General features: G+C 35.5%; 1 protein-coding gene across 5 annotated transcripts in view; it reads right to left on the bottom strand.

The window, feature by feature from the left end:
* CSMD3 (CUB and Sushi multiple domains 3) overlaps positions 1 to 17,912 on the bottom strand; it is a 1,331,483-nt gene that overhangs the window by 1,018,893 nt on the left and 294,678 nt on the right. For all 5 annotated transcript variants that reach the window (XM_070477231.1, XM_070477232.1, XM_070477233.1 and 2 more), the window contains exon 4: positions 2,145 to 2,339. In XM_070477231.1, coding sequence (XP_070333332.1) covers positions 2,145 to 2,339 — 195 coding nt within the window. The remainder of the gene's footprint in view (positions 1 to 2,144; positions 2,340 to 17,912) is intronic.

The raw sequence follows: 17,912 nt of genomic DNA, 5'->3' as shown, positions 1-17,912 counted from the left end.
GTTGTCTAAGGAGGCTTTACAAATAGCTGAATTAAGAAGACAAGCAGAATGCAAGGGAGAAAGGGAAAGATATATCCAACTTAATGCAGAGACTTAGGGAATAGAAGGAGAGATAAGAAAGCTTTTTTAAATGAACAATGCAAAGAAATAGAGGAAGACAACAGATGAGAAAGACTAGATATCTTTTATAGAAAATTGGAGGTATTAAGGGAACATTTCATGCAAGGATGGGCACAATAAAGGACAGAGACAATGATACCACTCTAATAGCAGAAAGTGAAGAGGAACTAAAAAGCCTCTTGATGAGGGTGAAAGAGAAGAGTGAAAAACCTGGCTTAAACCCAACATTATAAAACTAAGATCATGGCATCCTTTCTCATCACTTCATGGCAAATAGCAGGGGAAAAAGTGGAAGAAGTGACAGAACTTACTTCCTTGGACTCCAAAATCACTGTGAGCAGTGACTGTAGCCATGAAATTAACATACACTTGCTCCCTAGAAGGAAAGCTAAGACAAACCTAGATAAGATGATATATCAAAAAGCAGAGACAGCAGCCTCCAAAATGAATACCACAATCACAGAAAGTTAACTAAAATGAAAAGAATAGTATTATGTCCCAGATGAAGGAACAAGATAAATTCCCAGAAAGACAATGAAATGAAGTGGAGATAGGAAAGCTTCCAGAAAAAAGAATTCAGAATAATGACAGAGAAGATGGTCCAGGATTTCGGAAAAGAATGGAGAAGATGCAAGAAATGATTAGCAAAGACCAAGAAGAACTAATGATGTACTCTGGCATCATAAGATGCTTGGATGGCATGACCGACCCAAAGGATATGAGTTTGAATAAGTTCTGGGAACTTGGTGATGAACAGGCAAGCCTGGTGTGCTATAGTCCATAGGGTAGCAAAGAGTCAGACACAACTGAGCCACTGAACTGAACTGAGCTGAACTAAGAAGAGCTAAAGAATAAACAAACAGAGATTAACAATATACTAGAAGGATTCAACAGTAGAATAACTGAGTAGGAAAAGCTGGTGAGTAACTGGTAAGTAGGAAAAGCTGGAAGACAGAATGGTGGAAATCACTGCTGCAAAACAGAATATAAAAAGCAGAGACATCACATTGCAGAGAAAGGTCCAACTAGTCAAAGCTATAGTTTTTCCAGTAGTTAAATACAGATATGAGTTGGGTCATAAAGAAGGCTAAGCAACAAAGAATTGATGCTTTTGCATTGTGGTGCTGGAGAAGACTCTTAAGAGTCCCTTGGACTGTGAGGAAATCAAACGAGTCCATCCTAAAGGAAATCAACCCTGAATATTCATTGGAAGGACTGATGCTGAAGTTGAAGCTCCAATACTTTGGCCACCTGTTCTGAAGAGCCAACTCAATGGAAAAGTTCCCAACGCTAGGAAAAATTGAAGGCAAAAGGAGAAGGGGGCAGCAGAGGATAATATTATTAAATAGCATCACCGAGTCACTGAAAGTGAGTTTGAGCAAACTTCGGACAGTAGTGGAAGATGGAAGAGCCTGGTGTGCTGTAGTCCATGGGGTCACAAACAGTCGAACAACAGCAACAAAATTCATGCACAAATTCCACTAAGGTTGAACATGTTCTATCTTCTAGTTATGTACTTTAAATCTTTGTTCTCATTAGTATATCACTATGCTTTCCCATAATACAAGTGATCCTTATCATTATTAATAACAAACTATACAGCATTCTTAATTTCACACATTCCCAAGCTAATTCACCTACCAGAAATCTTTAAGAGTCATAAATTCAGTTAATATTTCAAAATGAAAACTAGTCATGACTGACAGTCTAAAGTTCTATGTATGCATCATAAACTGCATATTTTATTAATATAAATATCAACACATATACACAATGTATTTATAAATACATACATATATATAGTAATGTAATCCACTGTCTTATTTCACAAGTGATGTTGTCTTAGGTATTTTCCTTAATCTGTCATATAATGTATGTGTTTATTTTTTTCTAAGCCTCAGATTTTATAAAAAAAAAAAGCACTAAATATGTTTTGCAAATAATATCATTCATTTAAAAAATATTTTCATTATGGCAAAGCAATACTCAGTCAACATAAAGATAAGCATTGTTTTTTTCTTTACCTCTACAGATAGGAACAGGAAAATCCCATGAGGCTGTATTGACTGAATTGGCTATACAGGTGAGTTGAGGGTGGCCATCGAGGATATACCCAGTTACACAGCTGTAGCGGATCTTGTCCCCAACATCAAATCTTGTACCATATAGCACACCTTTGGGTGGAACTCCTGGATTTCCACAAGAGCTACTCTGCAATTCTACAGAATAGAAGGAAAAGGAGTTTACAGTTATTTTAATACATATTTTTATATTTTAGATTTACAAAGTTACATGTAGATACAGATGTCCTTTTTCCTTTTAAGAAGATTTACAAAATAATGGAAATGTCTTCTATTTCAATTACATCAACAGAGAAGTATGGGAAAGGAAGAAAATTTTACTGAATAGGTATTACATGCCTATCTTCATGCTAGAAAAATTTAGATATTTTTATTAAGTCTGTAAAAATTGTTTAAATTAGGATTTATTATTCATTTTTACACCTGGGTTCTATCCTTGGGTTTAGATAGTTTATATTATTTTTGTAGCAATTTTTTAAATTAATATTTATTACTCATACTTTACAACCAGGTTCTAGCCCACAGCAACCCACTCCAATATTCTTGCCTGGGAAATCCCATGGACAGGGGAGCCTGGTGGGTTATAGTCCATGGGGTTGCAAAAGGGTCAGACACAACTGAGCAACTAAACAAATAAATCACATTTCACAGACAATTTAAAAAAGCAATATCATTTATGTGGCTTCTTCAATGTTACATTCTACTAACATAGTAATATAAAAATCATGTTTCATCAATATGCTTTCCAATACTTTGATGCTTCTACTTAACCTTAGACCATGAACATTCATCTGAAAATATTTATGTACATTTTGGGTGGAAACTTTTTTCACTTAAATAAAAAAATATAAAGCAGTAAAAAATGGACATATTTGTGAGATTCAAGAGACTGGTCTAGAATTTCAGCTCTAATATGTGTTTAACCTTGAGAATATAATGATAATTATCATAACAAGTGCATACAGTTGTGAGTTTTAATCAAATCAATATGCAAAACATCAGGAAACTGCCTGATATTCGTCTGTTACTTTCTTATTTTATTAGTTTATGCTTAAAGTGTACAAGTATATAAATATAAGAGATTTTTAAAAAATAATATTCATTTCAGAGAAAAATACATTTTCACTTTAAGAGAAAAAACAGAAAAGTTTTATAGAAGTAGAAGTTATAGAATTTAATGAAGTTAGGGGGGGAACAGTATTTCCTAAATTTTCTACTAGATTATTTACATTTATACTACAAATCATGACCAACAGAAAACAACCAGTAAGGAATAAATGGACTAAAAGATATTCCAGTTTGAGTAAAGTTAACTTTGATATAGTTAATAGTATTATAAAAATTCAATTAACTAGGAAATTAATTAACTAATATTAAGGAAAGCTGGATAAGTGTACATATATGGGACCCCTGTACTATTATCAAAATTTACCTGAAAGTTTAAAATTATTGCAAAATAAAAAGCTAAAACAGATATTGCAATACAAAAATAAAGTATGTTTCCAATTTAACCTGACATTCATCCTATTTGTTCAGTTAGTAAAGTCGATGATATCACTTTACATTAAATCAAATAATTATAAGCCACTATAACGCTGAAAATATCAATAGCAATATTAAATAAAAATACCAAAATATAAAACATTTTATAAAATGTAATAGCAACTGTATAAAATCAACAATCATTTATTGATAATTAGTGCAGTAAATAAAGTTGAAATTTTATATTTTTACCCATAATATGCACATGGTACTTTTGAGAGTGTTTCTTCAGTGAAAAAAAATTTTTTTTGTTTAATTTTTCAATGGTACTGAAAAGAAAAAATCAGTGATGAATTTCAAATGAGGTCAATCAACAAAAGAAGTATTGAAGATTCCAGAATGTTCCTTATATACATTAGAAATAAAGTATATACTTTCAGTTTAAAGCAATTATTTAAAGTTCTCAAACCTAGAAATGCAAAGAACTTGACTATTATTGATTAAATATCAATGGTTTCTAAAAATAACAGGTAATTCATTAAGCTACCTTAGCCTTTAATTATACGTTATAAACTAATATTTGCAAAATATTTTAAATATCTGTAACTATGATTAATGATTTTTAATATTTCACTTTACCATTTCATAAAGGCAAATTCTATAGTCCATTTTTGATAAAATGTAAAACATTTATTTCCTATAAATTTTCAGTCATTTTTTACAAAATATTTTTGGGATGAACAATTTATTTTGGAATAGTTAATTTTTTAGAAAATTTAGTTGATTAACAGATGAGCTGTTTGCTGCAAGAGAGGGGAGGTTACTAAGTTTTGATGAAATGAGTTAAGAATTCAATCCTCTGAATATAGTAAAGAAAAAGGAAATATTTTTAATGAAACTACCACTTGTGTTTTTAGAATCAATCCAGTCTTTTCCTCTCACCCCCCAAGAAATAATTGAGGTCAGGACTTCAATTATCATGAACTTCTACATCTAGGGAAAAAGGAGTTTCCAAGTTATTTCACAAGAAGCATTAGGTGTAGAAATGAAAGGAAAGAAAGAAAAAGGCTCTAAATAGTTGCTATGCTCAAATTTAACTTTTATTTACATGAACAAATAAACATTACACAGCAACAAGAAAACATATGAAGTGAATCAGTGAATGAATAATAACAATGATCCAAGTTTTAAAAGATTACCTAATCTTATCTCTTGCCTTGTGGCTGAATTATATCTAAAACAAAAGACAGATACTAATTTAGGCTGTTTCAAAATTAAACTAAAAAAAATAATAATAATTCCAAAATATATCTGGTTCTCCTCTTCAGGAAACTGCTGCTAGTTTGCCCTTGTTCTTTGACCTTCATTAAAAATAACCTACCCATCATCCTCTGTACATTGAGGAATTCATGAACATGTTATTAAGAACTTTCACATTTAGGTTTAATAGATCCCAATTGTATAGCCATTGCTCACGGTTTCTATTTTTTGTCCCCTCCCAACCCTTTAATCTGGGACTTCTCTCTCTATGCTGTTTATGTCCATTTTAAAACGCAGAGCCAAGAAATATATGTTATTAGCTGGAAGAATTATATGCTTCCCGGATGGTGATAGTGGTAAAGAATCTATCTGTCAATGCAGGAGATGTAGTGAGACAGATGCGGTTTGATCCCTGAATCCGGAAGATTCCCTGGAGTAGGAAATGGCAACCCACTCCAGTATTCTTGCCTGGAAAATCCCATGGACGGAGGTGCCTGATGGGCTACATACCACTGGGTCACACAGAGTTGGAGAGTAGCCCACCATTAAAAAAAAATGCTATATCCTGATTAAACGTTCATGTTTTATTCTTGATTTTCCTAAATAGTGTTCCAATATGAACTTTTAAATAAAATTATCTTTTTGTCATTACTATAAGAGTTGTAAAACTAGCTAAGATAAACTAATTTTTAAACACTGCTTCTACCAGCAATCAAAAGTGTGAATTTCAAGAGAAAACGAAGATATACACCGTAAGTCAGGCTCGGTGATACACGTTGCAAAGTAATCATTATTATACATGGTATTTACAATAAGTAATGATTTTGTTTATTATAAAAATATCCTTAAGACAAATAGAGATCTAAGCATAAAACAAAGAATTTTCATGTAATTCATTAAATGTACCTGCCAGCTAACAACATTGTGCTTGTCACTTCAATGTTTTTCTGAAGCAGATGATTATATCTAGGCAGAATTGCCAAAGAGACTGTAGCTATCTTTCTTCACCGACATATGACACTAATATATTAATCAAAAGGCTTAGATGATTAAAACAAAGCTATAGAGCCTGATAAATCCCATTTAATATTCAGTAATGCAAAGATTAAAATGGGACTGGAGTGTGTTGGGAGGAAGTACTATAAAGTTATTTTCACCAGACTGTTGGTTGAGCAATGATCAAATTTGTTAATACAAAGGTTACTAAATAAAAGAAACTCCCTATGTACTGAAGCTTCATTTGAATTTAGTCTTGGAATTATGCCACAAGATCATGTTTATAAGACAAAACTGAAATACTTAGAGTGGGCAGTTTAGTGAATTGAGATGATCAATGGAAAACATGTCTAAAGATTTTATACTCAAATATGTCTCTAAAAATGTCAGACTTTCATGTAATTTTACTGCTCAATCCACAACAAATGATTGTGAATTTGTTTAAAAGCTATGTTTTGTATCTTCCCTTCTCACAGATATTGAAATTATCAGCAAATAATTTGAAGGAATTTGGTAATATAAATATTCTAAAGTGTGAAGGATTGTTGATACAGCAAAAACTACTTGGGAGAGATCCAAGATAAACAAAAATCCAATTGTAATACAGAGGTTATAGTGTAGTGATATTCATCTATATTAATTAAAAAGGAAACATAAAAATAAATTACTTGGTAAGTGACAATTAATTTATTCATCAGAAGATCTTGAGGTTTACAATTAACAATGCTCTATGATATGTACCAGTGTAAAAAACACCACCTTCCTTGCTTTCTAAAAATGAACAGCTTGAGGAATCTAATATCCTCAGTCATTGAAACCAACTCTGAACCATATTCTGCTTTAAGCATTCATTTTCACACCTTCAGTTCAGCTCAGTCGTGTCTGACTCTTTGCAACCCCAATAACCGCAGCACACCAGGCCTCCCTATCCATCACCAACTGCCAGAGTCTACACAAACCCATGTCCATTGAGTCGGTGATGCCATCCAACCATCTCATCCTCTGTTGGTCCACTCCGCCTCCTGCCCTCAATCTTTCCCAGGATCAGAGTCTTTTCCAATGAGTCAGCCCTTTCTCGTCAGGTGGCCAAAGTATTGGAGTTTCAGCTTCAACATCAGTCCAAAGAACAATGGGTGTTCCAGTGAACACCCAGGGCTAATTTCCTTTAGGATGGACTGGTTGGATCTTCTTGCAGTCCAAGGGACTCTCAAGAGTCTTCTCCAACACCACAGTTCAAAAGCATCAATTCTTCGGTGCTCAGCTTTCTTTACAGTCCAACTCTCACAGCCATACATGACTACTGGAAAAACCATAGTTTTGACTAGACAGACCTTTGTTGGTAAAGTAATGTCTCTGCTTCTTAATATGTTCTCTAGGTTGGTCATAACTTTCCTCACAAAATACCCAGCATCATATATGATTTCCCTCATTGTACAGAAAGGGAAATTGTGAATCAAGCAACTTTCCCAAGGTCACCCAACTAGTAAGTTGTACACTTGGATATGTCTCTAACTTAAAAGTTTTAGATCACTGCACAATCACTGCTGTTACCCAATGAAAAGTGATGTGCGTTCCACAATGTTTGGGGTACTGTTGTTCAGTCACTCAGTCATGTCCAGCTCTTTGTAACCCCATGGACTATAGCACACCAGGCTCCTATGTCCTTCACTATCTCCTGGAGTTTACACAAATTCATGTCTATTAAGTCGGGGATGCTACTTAACTGTCTCATACTCTACCGCCCCCTTCCCTTAGTTTTGCAAATGACAGACACGGCCCTTCCTTCATAGAGTTAATAAATGATGCTAACCAAGGAAATAAATGACAGAGAATATTAATTATAATGTAGCGTCTGGGATAACAGAGACTCCATTTCGATTGCTGGGTCAGAAAGATCCCCTGGAGAAGGGTTAGGCTGCCCACTCCAGTATTTCTGGGCTTCCCTGGTGGCTCAGAATCCACCTGCAGTGCAGGAGATCTGGGTTCAATTCTTGGGTTGGGAAGATCCCCTGGAAGAGGGGAAGGCAATCCACTCTAGTATTCTTGCCTGAAGAATCCCCATCGACAGAGAAGCCTGGCAGGCTACAGTTCATGGGGTCACAAACAGTTGGATTGAGCGACTTAACATGTATGCAGTTGGGATAAAAGAAACATATAGGCTGAAATAAAAGTATATAATTGAGAATGTGTAATTAGTCTAGATTATGACCTAAGTTTTAAAAACAGGATAAAGACTTAGCTAGAGAAGGGATCCCCAACTCCTGGGCTTCCGTCTGATACCAGTCTGTTAGGAACTAGGGGTGTTTACTTCCTGACACAGCAGGAGGTGAGTGGAGGGCTACTGAGCAAAGCTTCATGTACCACTCCCCATCGCTTGCATTACTCCCTGAACCATCCCCTCCTCCACCCCAGTCCATGGAAAATTTGTCTTTCACGAAACCAGTCCCTGGTGCCAAAATCTTTAGGGACTGCTGAGCTAGAGGGGAAAAAATATGAGAATTATCAAGCATATTCAAAACTTTAAAATATAAGAATCAAAGAACTCTAATAGTTATTAGAATTGAAAATACAGTGAAGATAGTTCTATGGTTGTGGTAAAGTTGAAACTAAATTTGTATAAAAGTATTCCAAAAGGGTTGGCCAAAAACAGGTTTATGTAGTGAATATACTGGAGAAGGAAATGGCAATCAAGTCCATATTCTTGTCTGGTGGGCCCCAGTCCATGGGGTCACAAGGAGTCAGACTTGACAGTGACTAAACAGCAACAGCAGTGAATCTATATAACATGCATATTTCATCAATAGAAAAGAGAACTTCTCCATCGTTAAATGTTACTGTGAGAAATATATTATGAGCACTTCCAAAGAGAAAAACTGAGAGTAAATAACTGGAATCCCTAAATGTATTTATGAGCAGAGATTTTCATAGTATGTATGATATGCACAGTGTGAGTTTACGAATATATACTAATTCAATTTAATATTAAAAACTGCATTAAATAGGATCACTGAAATTAATTTTTAAAAAAGAATAACAGCCAAAATAATGTATGTATACTATTTGGATTGGGGAGTATCAACTTTAAAGAGCTGCTGACAAAATTACATAAAACAATATATATATATATATAGGTCATCTATATGCTGAGCAAGCACTGACTACATGGCAGACATTATTATTAGCTCAACAAACTACAACTTTACTATTATTACAATCAATTTTGCATTTGAGACATCTTAATTAGGTGTGATTAAGTTATGATCTACTAAAGGTAGGGTCATGACTTCACTGTGGACAAAAATGTCACTTGCCGTATCAGTAAACAAAGATGTTGTAGCCATCAAGCCATGAGCCACTGCATCCACACCCAGCTGTGCACCTTGTGGCAACTGCGGACGGAGAAATAAAGGAGACCCTTTGTACCTGTTAAGGTACAAATTAAAGGAATGATTTCAATGGGTCTATATCTTTGCATTTTTCCACACATAGAAAAGTGCTAAATTCATTAACCTGAGATGTCTAGTTTTTCTATAATAACAGCAACATTTTTGTGTTCCAACTACCCATTGTTATAGGATTTTGGTTTTCTGTTTTTGAGGTTTTTTGTGTGTTCTTTTTTTTTTTTTTTTTGCAAAATCTTCTATGTATAGTGGCTCTTCCCTTACTTCATCAGAATAGTCCCTCAGAGCTATCTGAGAGATTCTCTGTCTGGCTTAAGTTCTCAGTATGTATGGCAAATAAAACATAATTCTCAACTTTTTAGGTTATGCATGGTTTTCAGTCAACATCATTAAATGCTAGTTATTCCAGGTATAATCTCAACTCCTGGCTTCCCCATGGCACAGCAGTAAAGGCAACTCAGGAGACACAGGTTTGATCCCTGGGTCAGGAAGATCCCTGGAGGAGGAAATAGCAACCCACTCCAGTATTCTTGCCTAAAATGTCCCATAGACAGAGGAACCTGGCAGGTTGCAGTCCATGGGGGTCACAAAGAGTTGGCCACAACTGAGCACACAATCAAGAATCTCAACTTTCAGTAGAAGATTTGCATAGCAATATTTACAAAATGTCACTGATTCATTCATTCTTTCATCTCTTGGTTGGTATCATATCAAGCCCCATACAAGGTATAGTGCTTATAGAAAGATCTTCCATGTATTGCACCTAACATGATCCCAATAAGTTAAAGAATAAAAAGTTAAAAAGACAATTTAAATCCTGAGAGTATATAAAAGAACTACAAAAGAACAGAATCATATTTTTCTTGGAGAAATTCAGTAAAACTCTGCCAAGTAATTTAGAAAAAGATGAGTGATTTATACTAACAAACACATTAAAACAAACTTGGTTCTAAAAAAAAAACTCCCCATTTGTTAGGAACACATGGATACTTGTGAAAGGCAAGATACTTAGCAAAAAATCAAGAAGAAAACCTGACCTTGAAAACTGGAATGAAAATCAAATGAAAAAATAATGGATACCATGACTACACAATTGCATAGTTATTCAGTCAAATAGATGAAGCATGATCCTGCTGAGATCAATTAACAATGCTTTAAAACATTGTGAAATTATATCTACTAAGGGAAGTAAAATCATGTTGTTTATACTTTGTACAGAAAATTAATCTTAGGGTTTTATTTCCCAGGTGATTAAAAATAATTTAGAAGAGTGTAACATCAAGTTTAACCAACTTAGTACCTCTCATCCTGAGACTACCAAGCACTTAACTAATACATTTCCCAACTTTTTTTTTTGTGGTACAAGATGTTCTTTTATCACAGATACTGAACCATTTCACTCACATAGGACATAAATGGTCTTTGAGAATTCATTGGAGACTTTGATTTGACTAAACATTTAGTGAATATTTTTAATCAGTCATTCTATTTATCATGTGTCCATGGACTTTTATTTCAGTATATATAGTCAAACAGAATTTACTTCTTTACACACTTGCCTAGTAACATCTTGAAACAGGGGCTCTAATTCATCTTTGTGTATTAAGAATTTGGTACACTGTGTGGTAATTTGGCAAGCAAACAAAGGATATCTCAATCAATTGAGTCATCTCCTTTGATAGAAAAATATAAAAGATGATCATCACAGAGTTTATAGGAGTAATGTTTAGACACAAAATAGTAGAGAGCAACAGGTGCAATAGAAAAGAGTAGAAGGCATATCATGAACTAAACGTGTATCATAATAAGCAAAGAAACACATTGGCAACATCTTGTATGGGTAAAATTACATAGTTGTGTCATTCAAAACTGTTTTCTTATGCAAACATATTAACTGAAAAAAGCTAGTTTCTAATCATGAGAATAAATTCTAAGCTGCTGGTTATACCACAGTTCTCAATGGGATGTTGGAGATGGAGCAAACATTAGGCCACATTTCTCATGTTAGAAGTCATCCTGAAGCTTCAAAAAGTCTCAGATTTAGCAATCAAAAGGATAAATTCCCATTTAAAAAAATTATTTTAACTTAATAAAAAGGAAGTCAAACTACTGACTCAGAAAAATAAGAAATAAGAGCAGAGCAGAGGCTAACAGAGTTTTGCCAAGAGAATGCACTGGTCATAGCAAATACTCTCCTCCAAAAACACAAGAGACAACTCCACACATGGACATGACCAGATGGTTAATACAGAAATCAGACTGGTTATACTTTTTGCAGCCAAAGATGGAGAACCTCTACAGAGTCAGCAAAAATAAGACCAGGAGCAGACTGTGTGGCTCAGATCATTAATTGCTTACTGCAAAATTCAGATTTAGATTGAAGAAAGTAGGGAAAACCACTAGGCCATTCAGGTATGACCTAAATCAAATTCCTTATGATTATACAGTGGAAGGGACAAACAGAATCAAGGGAATAGATGTGATAGAAAGAGTGCCTGAAAAACTATAGAAGAGGTTCATAACATTGTACAAGAGGCAGTGATCAAAACCATCCCCAAGAAAAAGAAACACAAAAAGGCAAAATGGTTGTTTGAGGAGGCCTTACAAATAGTTGAGAAAAGAAGTGAAAGGCAAAGGGAAAAGGAAAGCTATACCCATCTGAATGCAGAGTGCCAAAGAACAGCAAGGAGAGATAAAAAAGGCTTCCTAAGTAAGCAAGGCAAAGAAATAGAAGAAAACAATAGAATGGGAAAGACTAGAGATCTCTTCAAGAAAATTAGAGATACCAAGGGAACATTTAATGCAAACATGAGCACAATAAAGGACATAAACAGTATGGATCTAACAGAAGCAGAAGATATTAAGAGGTTGCAAGAATACACAGAAAAACTATACAAAAAAGATATTCATAACCCAGATAACCCTGATGGTATGATCAATCACCTAGAACCAGACATCCTGGAGTGCAAAGTCAAGTGGGCCTTAGAAAGCATCACTATGAACAAAGCTAATGGAGATGACAGAATTCTAGTTGAGCTATTTCAAATCCTCTAAGATGATGCTGCAAAAGTGTTGCACTCAATATACCGGCAAATTTGGAAAACTCAGCAGTGGCCACAGGACTGGAAAAGGTCAGTTTTCATTCCAGCCCTAAAGAAGGGCAATGCCAAAGAATGTTCAACTACCACACAGCTGCACTCCTTTCACATGCCAGCAAGGTCGTGCTCAAAATCCTCCAAGCTAGGTTTCAACAGTATGTGAACCAAGAACTTCCAGATGTACAAGGTGGATTTAGAAAATGGCAGAGGAATCAAAATCAAATTACCAACATCCTTTGGATCATAGAAAAAGCAAAGGAATTCCAGAAAAATTCTACCTCTGTTTCATTGACTGTGCAAAAGCCTTGACTGTGTGGATCAGAACAAACTGGGAAATTCCTAAAGAGATGGGAGTAACTGACAACCATTCCTGCCTCTTGAGAAATCTGTATGCAGGTCAAAAAGCAACAGTCAGAACCAGACATGAAACAACAGACTGGTTGCAAACTGGGAAAGGAGTATATCAAGGCTGTATATTGTCGTCTTGCTGATTTACTTATATGTAGAGTACATCATGTGAAATTCTGGACTGGATGAAGTACAAGCAGGAATCAAGATTGCTGGAAGAAATATCAATAACTTCAGATGTGCAGATTACACCAGCCTTATGGCAGAAAGCAAAAAGGAACTAAAGAGCCTCTTGACGAAGGTGAAAGAGTAGAGTGAAAAAGTTGGATTAAAGCTTTCATTCAAAAGCTTTTTGAATATTCAGAAATCGAAGATCATGGCATCCTTCCCATCATTTCATGGCAAATAGATGGGGAAATGATAGAAGCAGTGACAGACTTTATTTTCTTTGACTCCAAAATCTCTGTGGATGGTGACTATAGCCATGTATTTAAGATGCTTGCTCCTTGGAAGAAAGCTATGAAAAATGTAGACAGTATATTAAAAAGCAGAGACATTACTTTGCTGACAAAGATCCATACAGTCAAAACTATGTTTTTTATCAGTAGTCTTGTATGGATGTGAGAGTTGGACCATAAAGAATGCTGAGCACTGAAGAATTGATGCTTTTGAATTGTGGCATTTGAAAAGACTCTTGAGAGTCCTCTGTACTGCAACAAGATCAAACCAGTCAACCCTAAATGAAATCAACTCTGAATATTGCTGGAAAAACTGATGCTGAAGCTGAAGCTCCAACACTCTGGCCACCTGATGGAAAGAGCTCATTGGAAAAGACTGTGATGCTCAGAAACATAGAAGGCAGGAGGAGAAAGGGACATCAGAGGATGAGATAGTTGGATGGCATCATTGACTCAATGGGTATGAGTTTGAGCAAGCTCCAGTAGATGGTGATGGACAGGGAAGCCCTGCATGCCACAGTCCATGGGGTTGCAAAGGGTCGGACATGAATGAGTGATTGAACAACAAGAACAAATCTGCCTAAATGGAAAATAGATTATTAGACTGATTTTAGGGGAGGGGAGGAGTGTGCATATAAATAGAATGTACTGGGCTGGCCAAAAAGTTCATTCGGGTTTTTCATCTCACTGTATGGAAAAACCCGAATGAACTTTTCGGTCAACTCAATATTTCAAGCAAGAGAAGGAGAAAAGTTTATTGCCACTTTCTTTTTCTTTTTTAATCAAGATAAGTTTTTAGCTGGGCTGATAACATTTCCAAAGGAAGTTATTGTGAAATAGTGGAAATTTTAGTGTAAATCAAACATATAAAATTGTATGCTACCTAGGTAACATCATTCTATTTTGATACTGAGGTAGGGCCCATAGGCAATAGAGATAAGTTTTGCAAGTCAGATCAAGACTAATAGCTAAATAGAAAAATCCACGGCACAGTATCAACAGACAGTAATTTACTGGATATGTACTTTTTGTTCTGTGATTAAGAGGCAATTAATGTTCTTTTGATTTCAAATATCAGTGCCCTTTTAGCAAAATAAATTTTGCCACCTAAAATGAACTTATGAAGAACAGTATTTTTGTTTTGTAAACTATCATAGTTGGAATGATATGGGTGGAAAGGTCATGTAAAATGAAAAATGTTATGATTATTTAAACCTAACTACATCCTGTATTGCTACCAGAATCTTAACAAAGCCAAAGAAAATTAGAGAATGAAAATATATTAGCAGTCATCCTCACTTTAATGTTTCTAGAAATGGTATAATGCTACATCTGGCAGCAGTAGCATTTGACAGCTTGCTTCAGAATAACAGGAAAACATGAATAGACTTTCCTCTTTATATGACAGAATTGGGACAAGTATCATTATTAAGACTTTTTGGATAAAAGTAACTTAATTCTTTAAAATGGTGTGTCATACTGAATACAGATAACTTACTAGATTTCTCCAATAGGAGTGAGAGATGCCATTATATTTCAGCAATTAATCAATTATTAATTATTGAATCCTAAGGTATAACTATCAAAGGGCTATAAAAAACAGTTCACCATTGCTGTTGTTTAGACCTTATAACTCAATTGGAAACATAAAACATGCATGATACAATCTTCTGTCAATTAAGTAATAAAACTGATTCCATAGGCTGAAAAATTTTTAAATATATATTTATACAAAAGGAAGGATATTGTATGAAATGAGATGAGTAGGATTTTAGTTGGGGAGGACTCAAAAGAAATCAAATAAATCACATAAAGACCCAGAGACAGAAATGTACAAGATGTGACCAGTGCAATATACAAAATTAACGGCTTAAGCAGAATACCATACACATGAGAAAACAACTTCAGAAAATAATTTTAAGGTTAATAATTTTAGCTCCCCCAGAGTCAATGCTATGCTAATGCTGCCAAAAGGCCCTAAAATGAAATGGCTTAAATAGACAGTAGTTATGACTCCCTCTATGTGACTCTCTGACAAGTCTAGGCTAGGATGGAGCAAACTGCGGTCGGTAAACAGAGACTTAATGGTTTTCTATTCTGTTGCTCTATCATTCACTTAGGGCTTGTGTCTGTGCACTTGGTGAAGCTGTATTGCCAGAAAGGTTGAACTCCACGCTACTGGGAATTTAATCAGAGGATATTCAGAGAAACTCTCCTTCCCTTCCCTTTATTCCTGACAACCATTTCTCTTTACTATACTCTTCTCAAATTTCCAGGTTTCTGGGAGATGGACAGAAGGTTCTTGTTTTGTTTTTCCATTAAAGTCAACTCTAGCTCCTCATGGATCTGTCAAAGGAATAAAATGAATGGTCAAATTAAATACCCCTATGTGGATAAGGGAAGAAAAGAGAATATTTCACAAACAGTGGTCATGGAAATAAACAGATCCTGTTGATTATACCCTTGAAAACCCTGCTTCTGCTCTTGAGAAGGTGCCCCTTTATCCTGTCTTGTACTGTTGCATGGCATTTCCTGTCAAATGGTTCTTCCTTGTCCATATTTTCCACGGCGAAATTTGAAGTGGGTATGGGAGAGTAGACTATCCTTGGGGTACACATTTCATATGTCCTACAACTGTTAATGCAGGCTTGGTGCTTGAAAATTGCCTTAAGGACTGAATGAAAGTGAAAGTGTTAGTCACTCAGTCATGTCCAACTCTTTGCAATCCCATAGACTGTAGCCCATCAGGCTCCTCTCTCCATGGGATTTTCCAGGCAAGAATACTTGAGTTACCAGTCCCTTCTCTAGTGGATCTTTGCAACCGAGGGATTGAACCCAGATCTCCCACACTGCAGGCAGATTTTTTACCTCTGAGCCACCAGAGAAGCCCTGAATAACCAGAGAGTTTTCAGATGAGTTGTAGGGTTTATTTGGATAAAACTCCCTCTAAAAACTTAATAGGAACTGTTTTATTTGCTTCCAGTTATTTTCATGTGCCAGTAAACACTCTCCATCCATCCCCAATTTGCTTTAACCATTCTTTTTGAAATTGCCTTGCATTGATTGATCAGAAGCAATAAAAAAGTGGGCAGGAATGCAACACTCTATCTGGTCTCTGCCCTAGGGCTGCCTTTCGTCCTTTGACTAAGAAACGTAATAGGAGGCTCTGATAAACCTTTTTATCTACTGTATGGAAGCAGTGGACTTTTCCAACCATAAATCACCAGAATTTTAGACTCTATTTTCTTCAATCTCTTCTTGAAAACTGGCCAATATCTGGCTGAGCGCCTGTTTTTGTTGTAAACTCTTGTCAAAGGCAGCCAAGAACAGGCCACATACTTTAACATTTTTTTAACTTCTTCCTTTCAAGCTAAAGCTTCAGTGGTCTGTCTTCCAGATTGTCATAAAAATTACTTCACCACACTTGTCAAAACTTAAAAAAGCCACCAGCCTTCCAGATCACTATGTTTTCTTACTACTATTCCTGACCACAAAACAGTAACATATATCTTAAGTTTTTATTTTAATGTACCACTTCTAGTACAAATATTTCATCATTGCCAGAAATAAAAAAAAAAAAAAAAACTTTTTCTTTTTTTTTTTTTTTTTAGCAAAAGGGTTTTAATACAGTATCTAGGAAAAAGTTCTAGGGTGAACCTCTTGATTAATACAGAATTAGCCCAATAAGGGGATTACTACCTTGAAGTAATCAATGGAATTAAGTTTACCTATAATCGCTGGGCTTCCCCAGGTGGTGCTAGTGGTAAAGAACCCTCTGCCAATGGAGGGTTCAATCCCTGGGTTGGGAAGATCCCCTGGAGGAGGGAAGGACAACCCACTCCAGTGGTCTTGACTGGAGAATCCCATGGACAAAGGAGTCTGGTGGGCTACAGACCATGGGGTTGCAAAGAGTCAGACAAAACTGAGCAGCTAACACTAGCAATCTCTTTTCTTTTTAAATTCTACATTACTAGCTGTCTCTTAAGGTGCAAACACTGTTACTCTGACTAGTGATCTTAATAAAGAGAGAAATTACATTTTTCATGTGCATCATCAAAACTGCAAACTTTTCAATTCAGACATATTTTCTGTTGTTATTCAGTTGCTAAGTCATGTCTGATTCTTTATGACTTTATGGACTGCAACATGCCAGGTGTCCCTGTCCTTCACTGTCTCCTGGAGTTTACTCAAACTCATGTCCACTGAGTTGGTGATGCCATCCAACCATCTCATCCTATGTAGCCCCCTTCTCCTCCTTGTTCTCAATCTTTCCCAGCATTAAGTCTTTCCAATGAGTCGGTTCTTTGCATCAGGTGGCCAAAGTATTGGGGCTTCTTCAGCTTCAGCAATAAGTTCTTCCAACAAACTTTCAGGGTTGATTTCCTTTAGGACTGACCAGTTTGCTCTCCTTGCAGTCCAAGAGACTCACAAGAGTCTTCTCCAGCACTACAATTCGAAAGCATCAGTTTAGCACTAAGTCTTACTCAGACATACTGGGTTCCCAATATTTTTTATGGTTAAAGAATTAGCTTAATTCAAAGAAGAAATGGGAAGTTAGGGAAATATGAGCTATCCAAATTATATCAAATCTCTTTGGGAATTCAACTTCTTTGAGTAAAACTATTTTGAACTTCATATTGACAAAAAATATAGGACAGTAATCATTGT

Source organism: Odocoileus virginianus, chromosome 15, assembly GCF_023699985.2.
Source record: "Odocoileus virginianus isolate 20LAN1187 ecotype Illinois chromosome 15, Ovbor_1.2, whole genome shotgun sequence".
Lineage (NCBI taxonomy): Eukaryota > Metazoa > Chordata > Mammalia > Artiodactyla > Cervidae > Odocoileus > Odocoileus virginianus.
The sequence above is the reverse complement of the archived record's forward strand: the minus strand, read 5'-3'. Positions and strand labels throughout refer to the sequence as shown.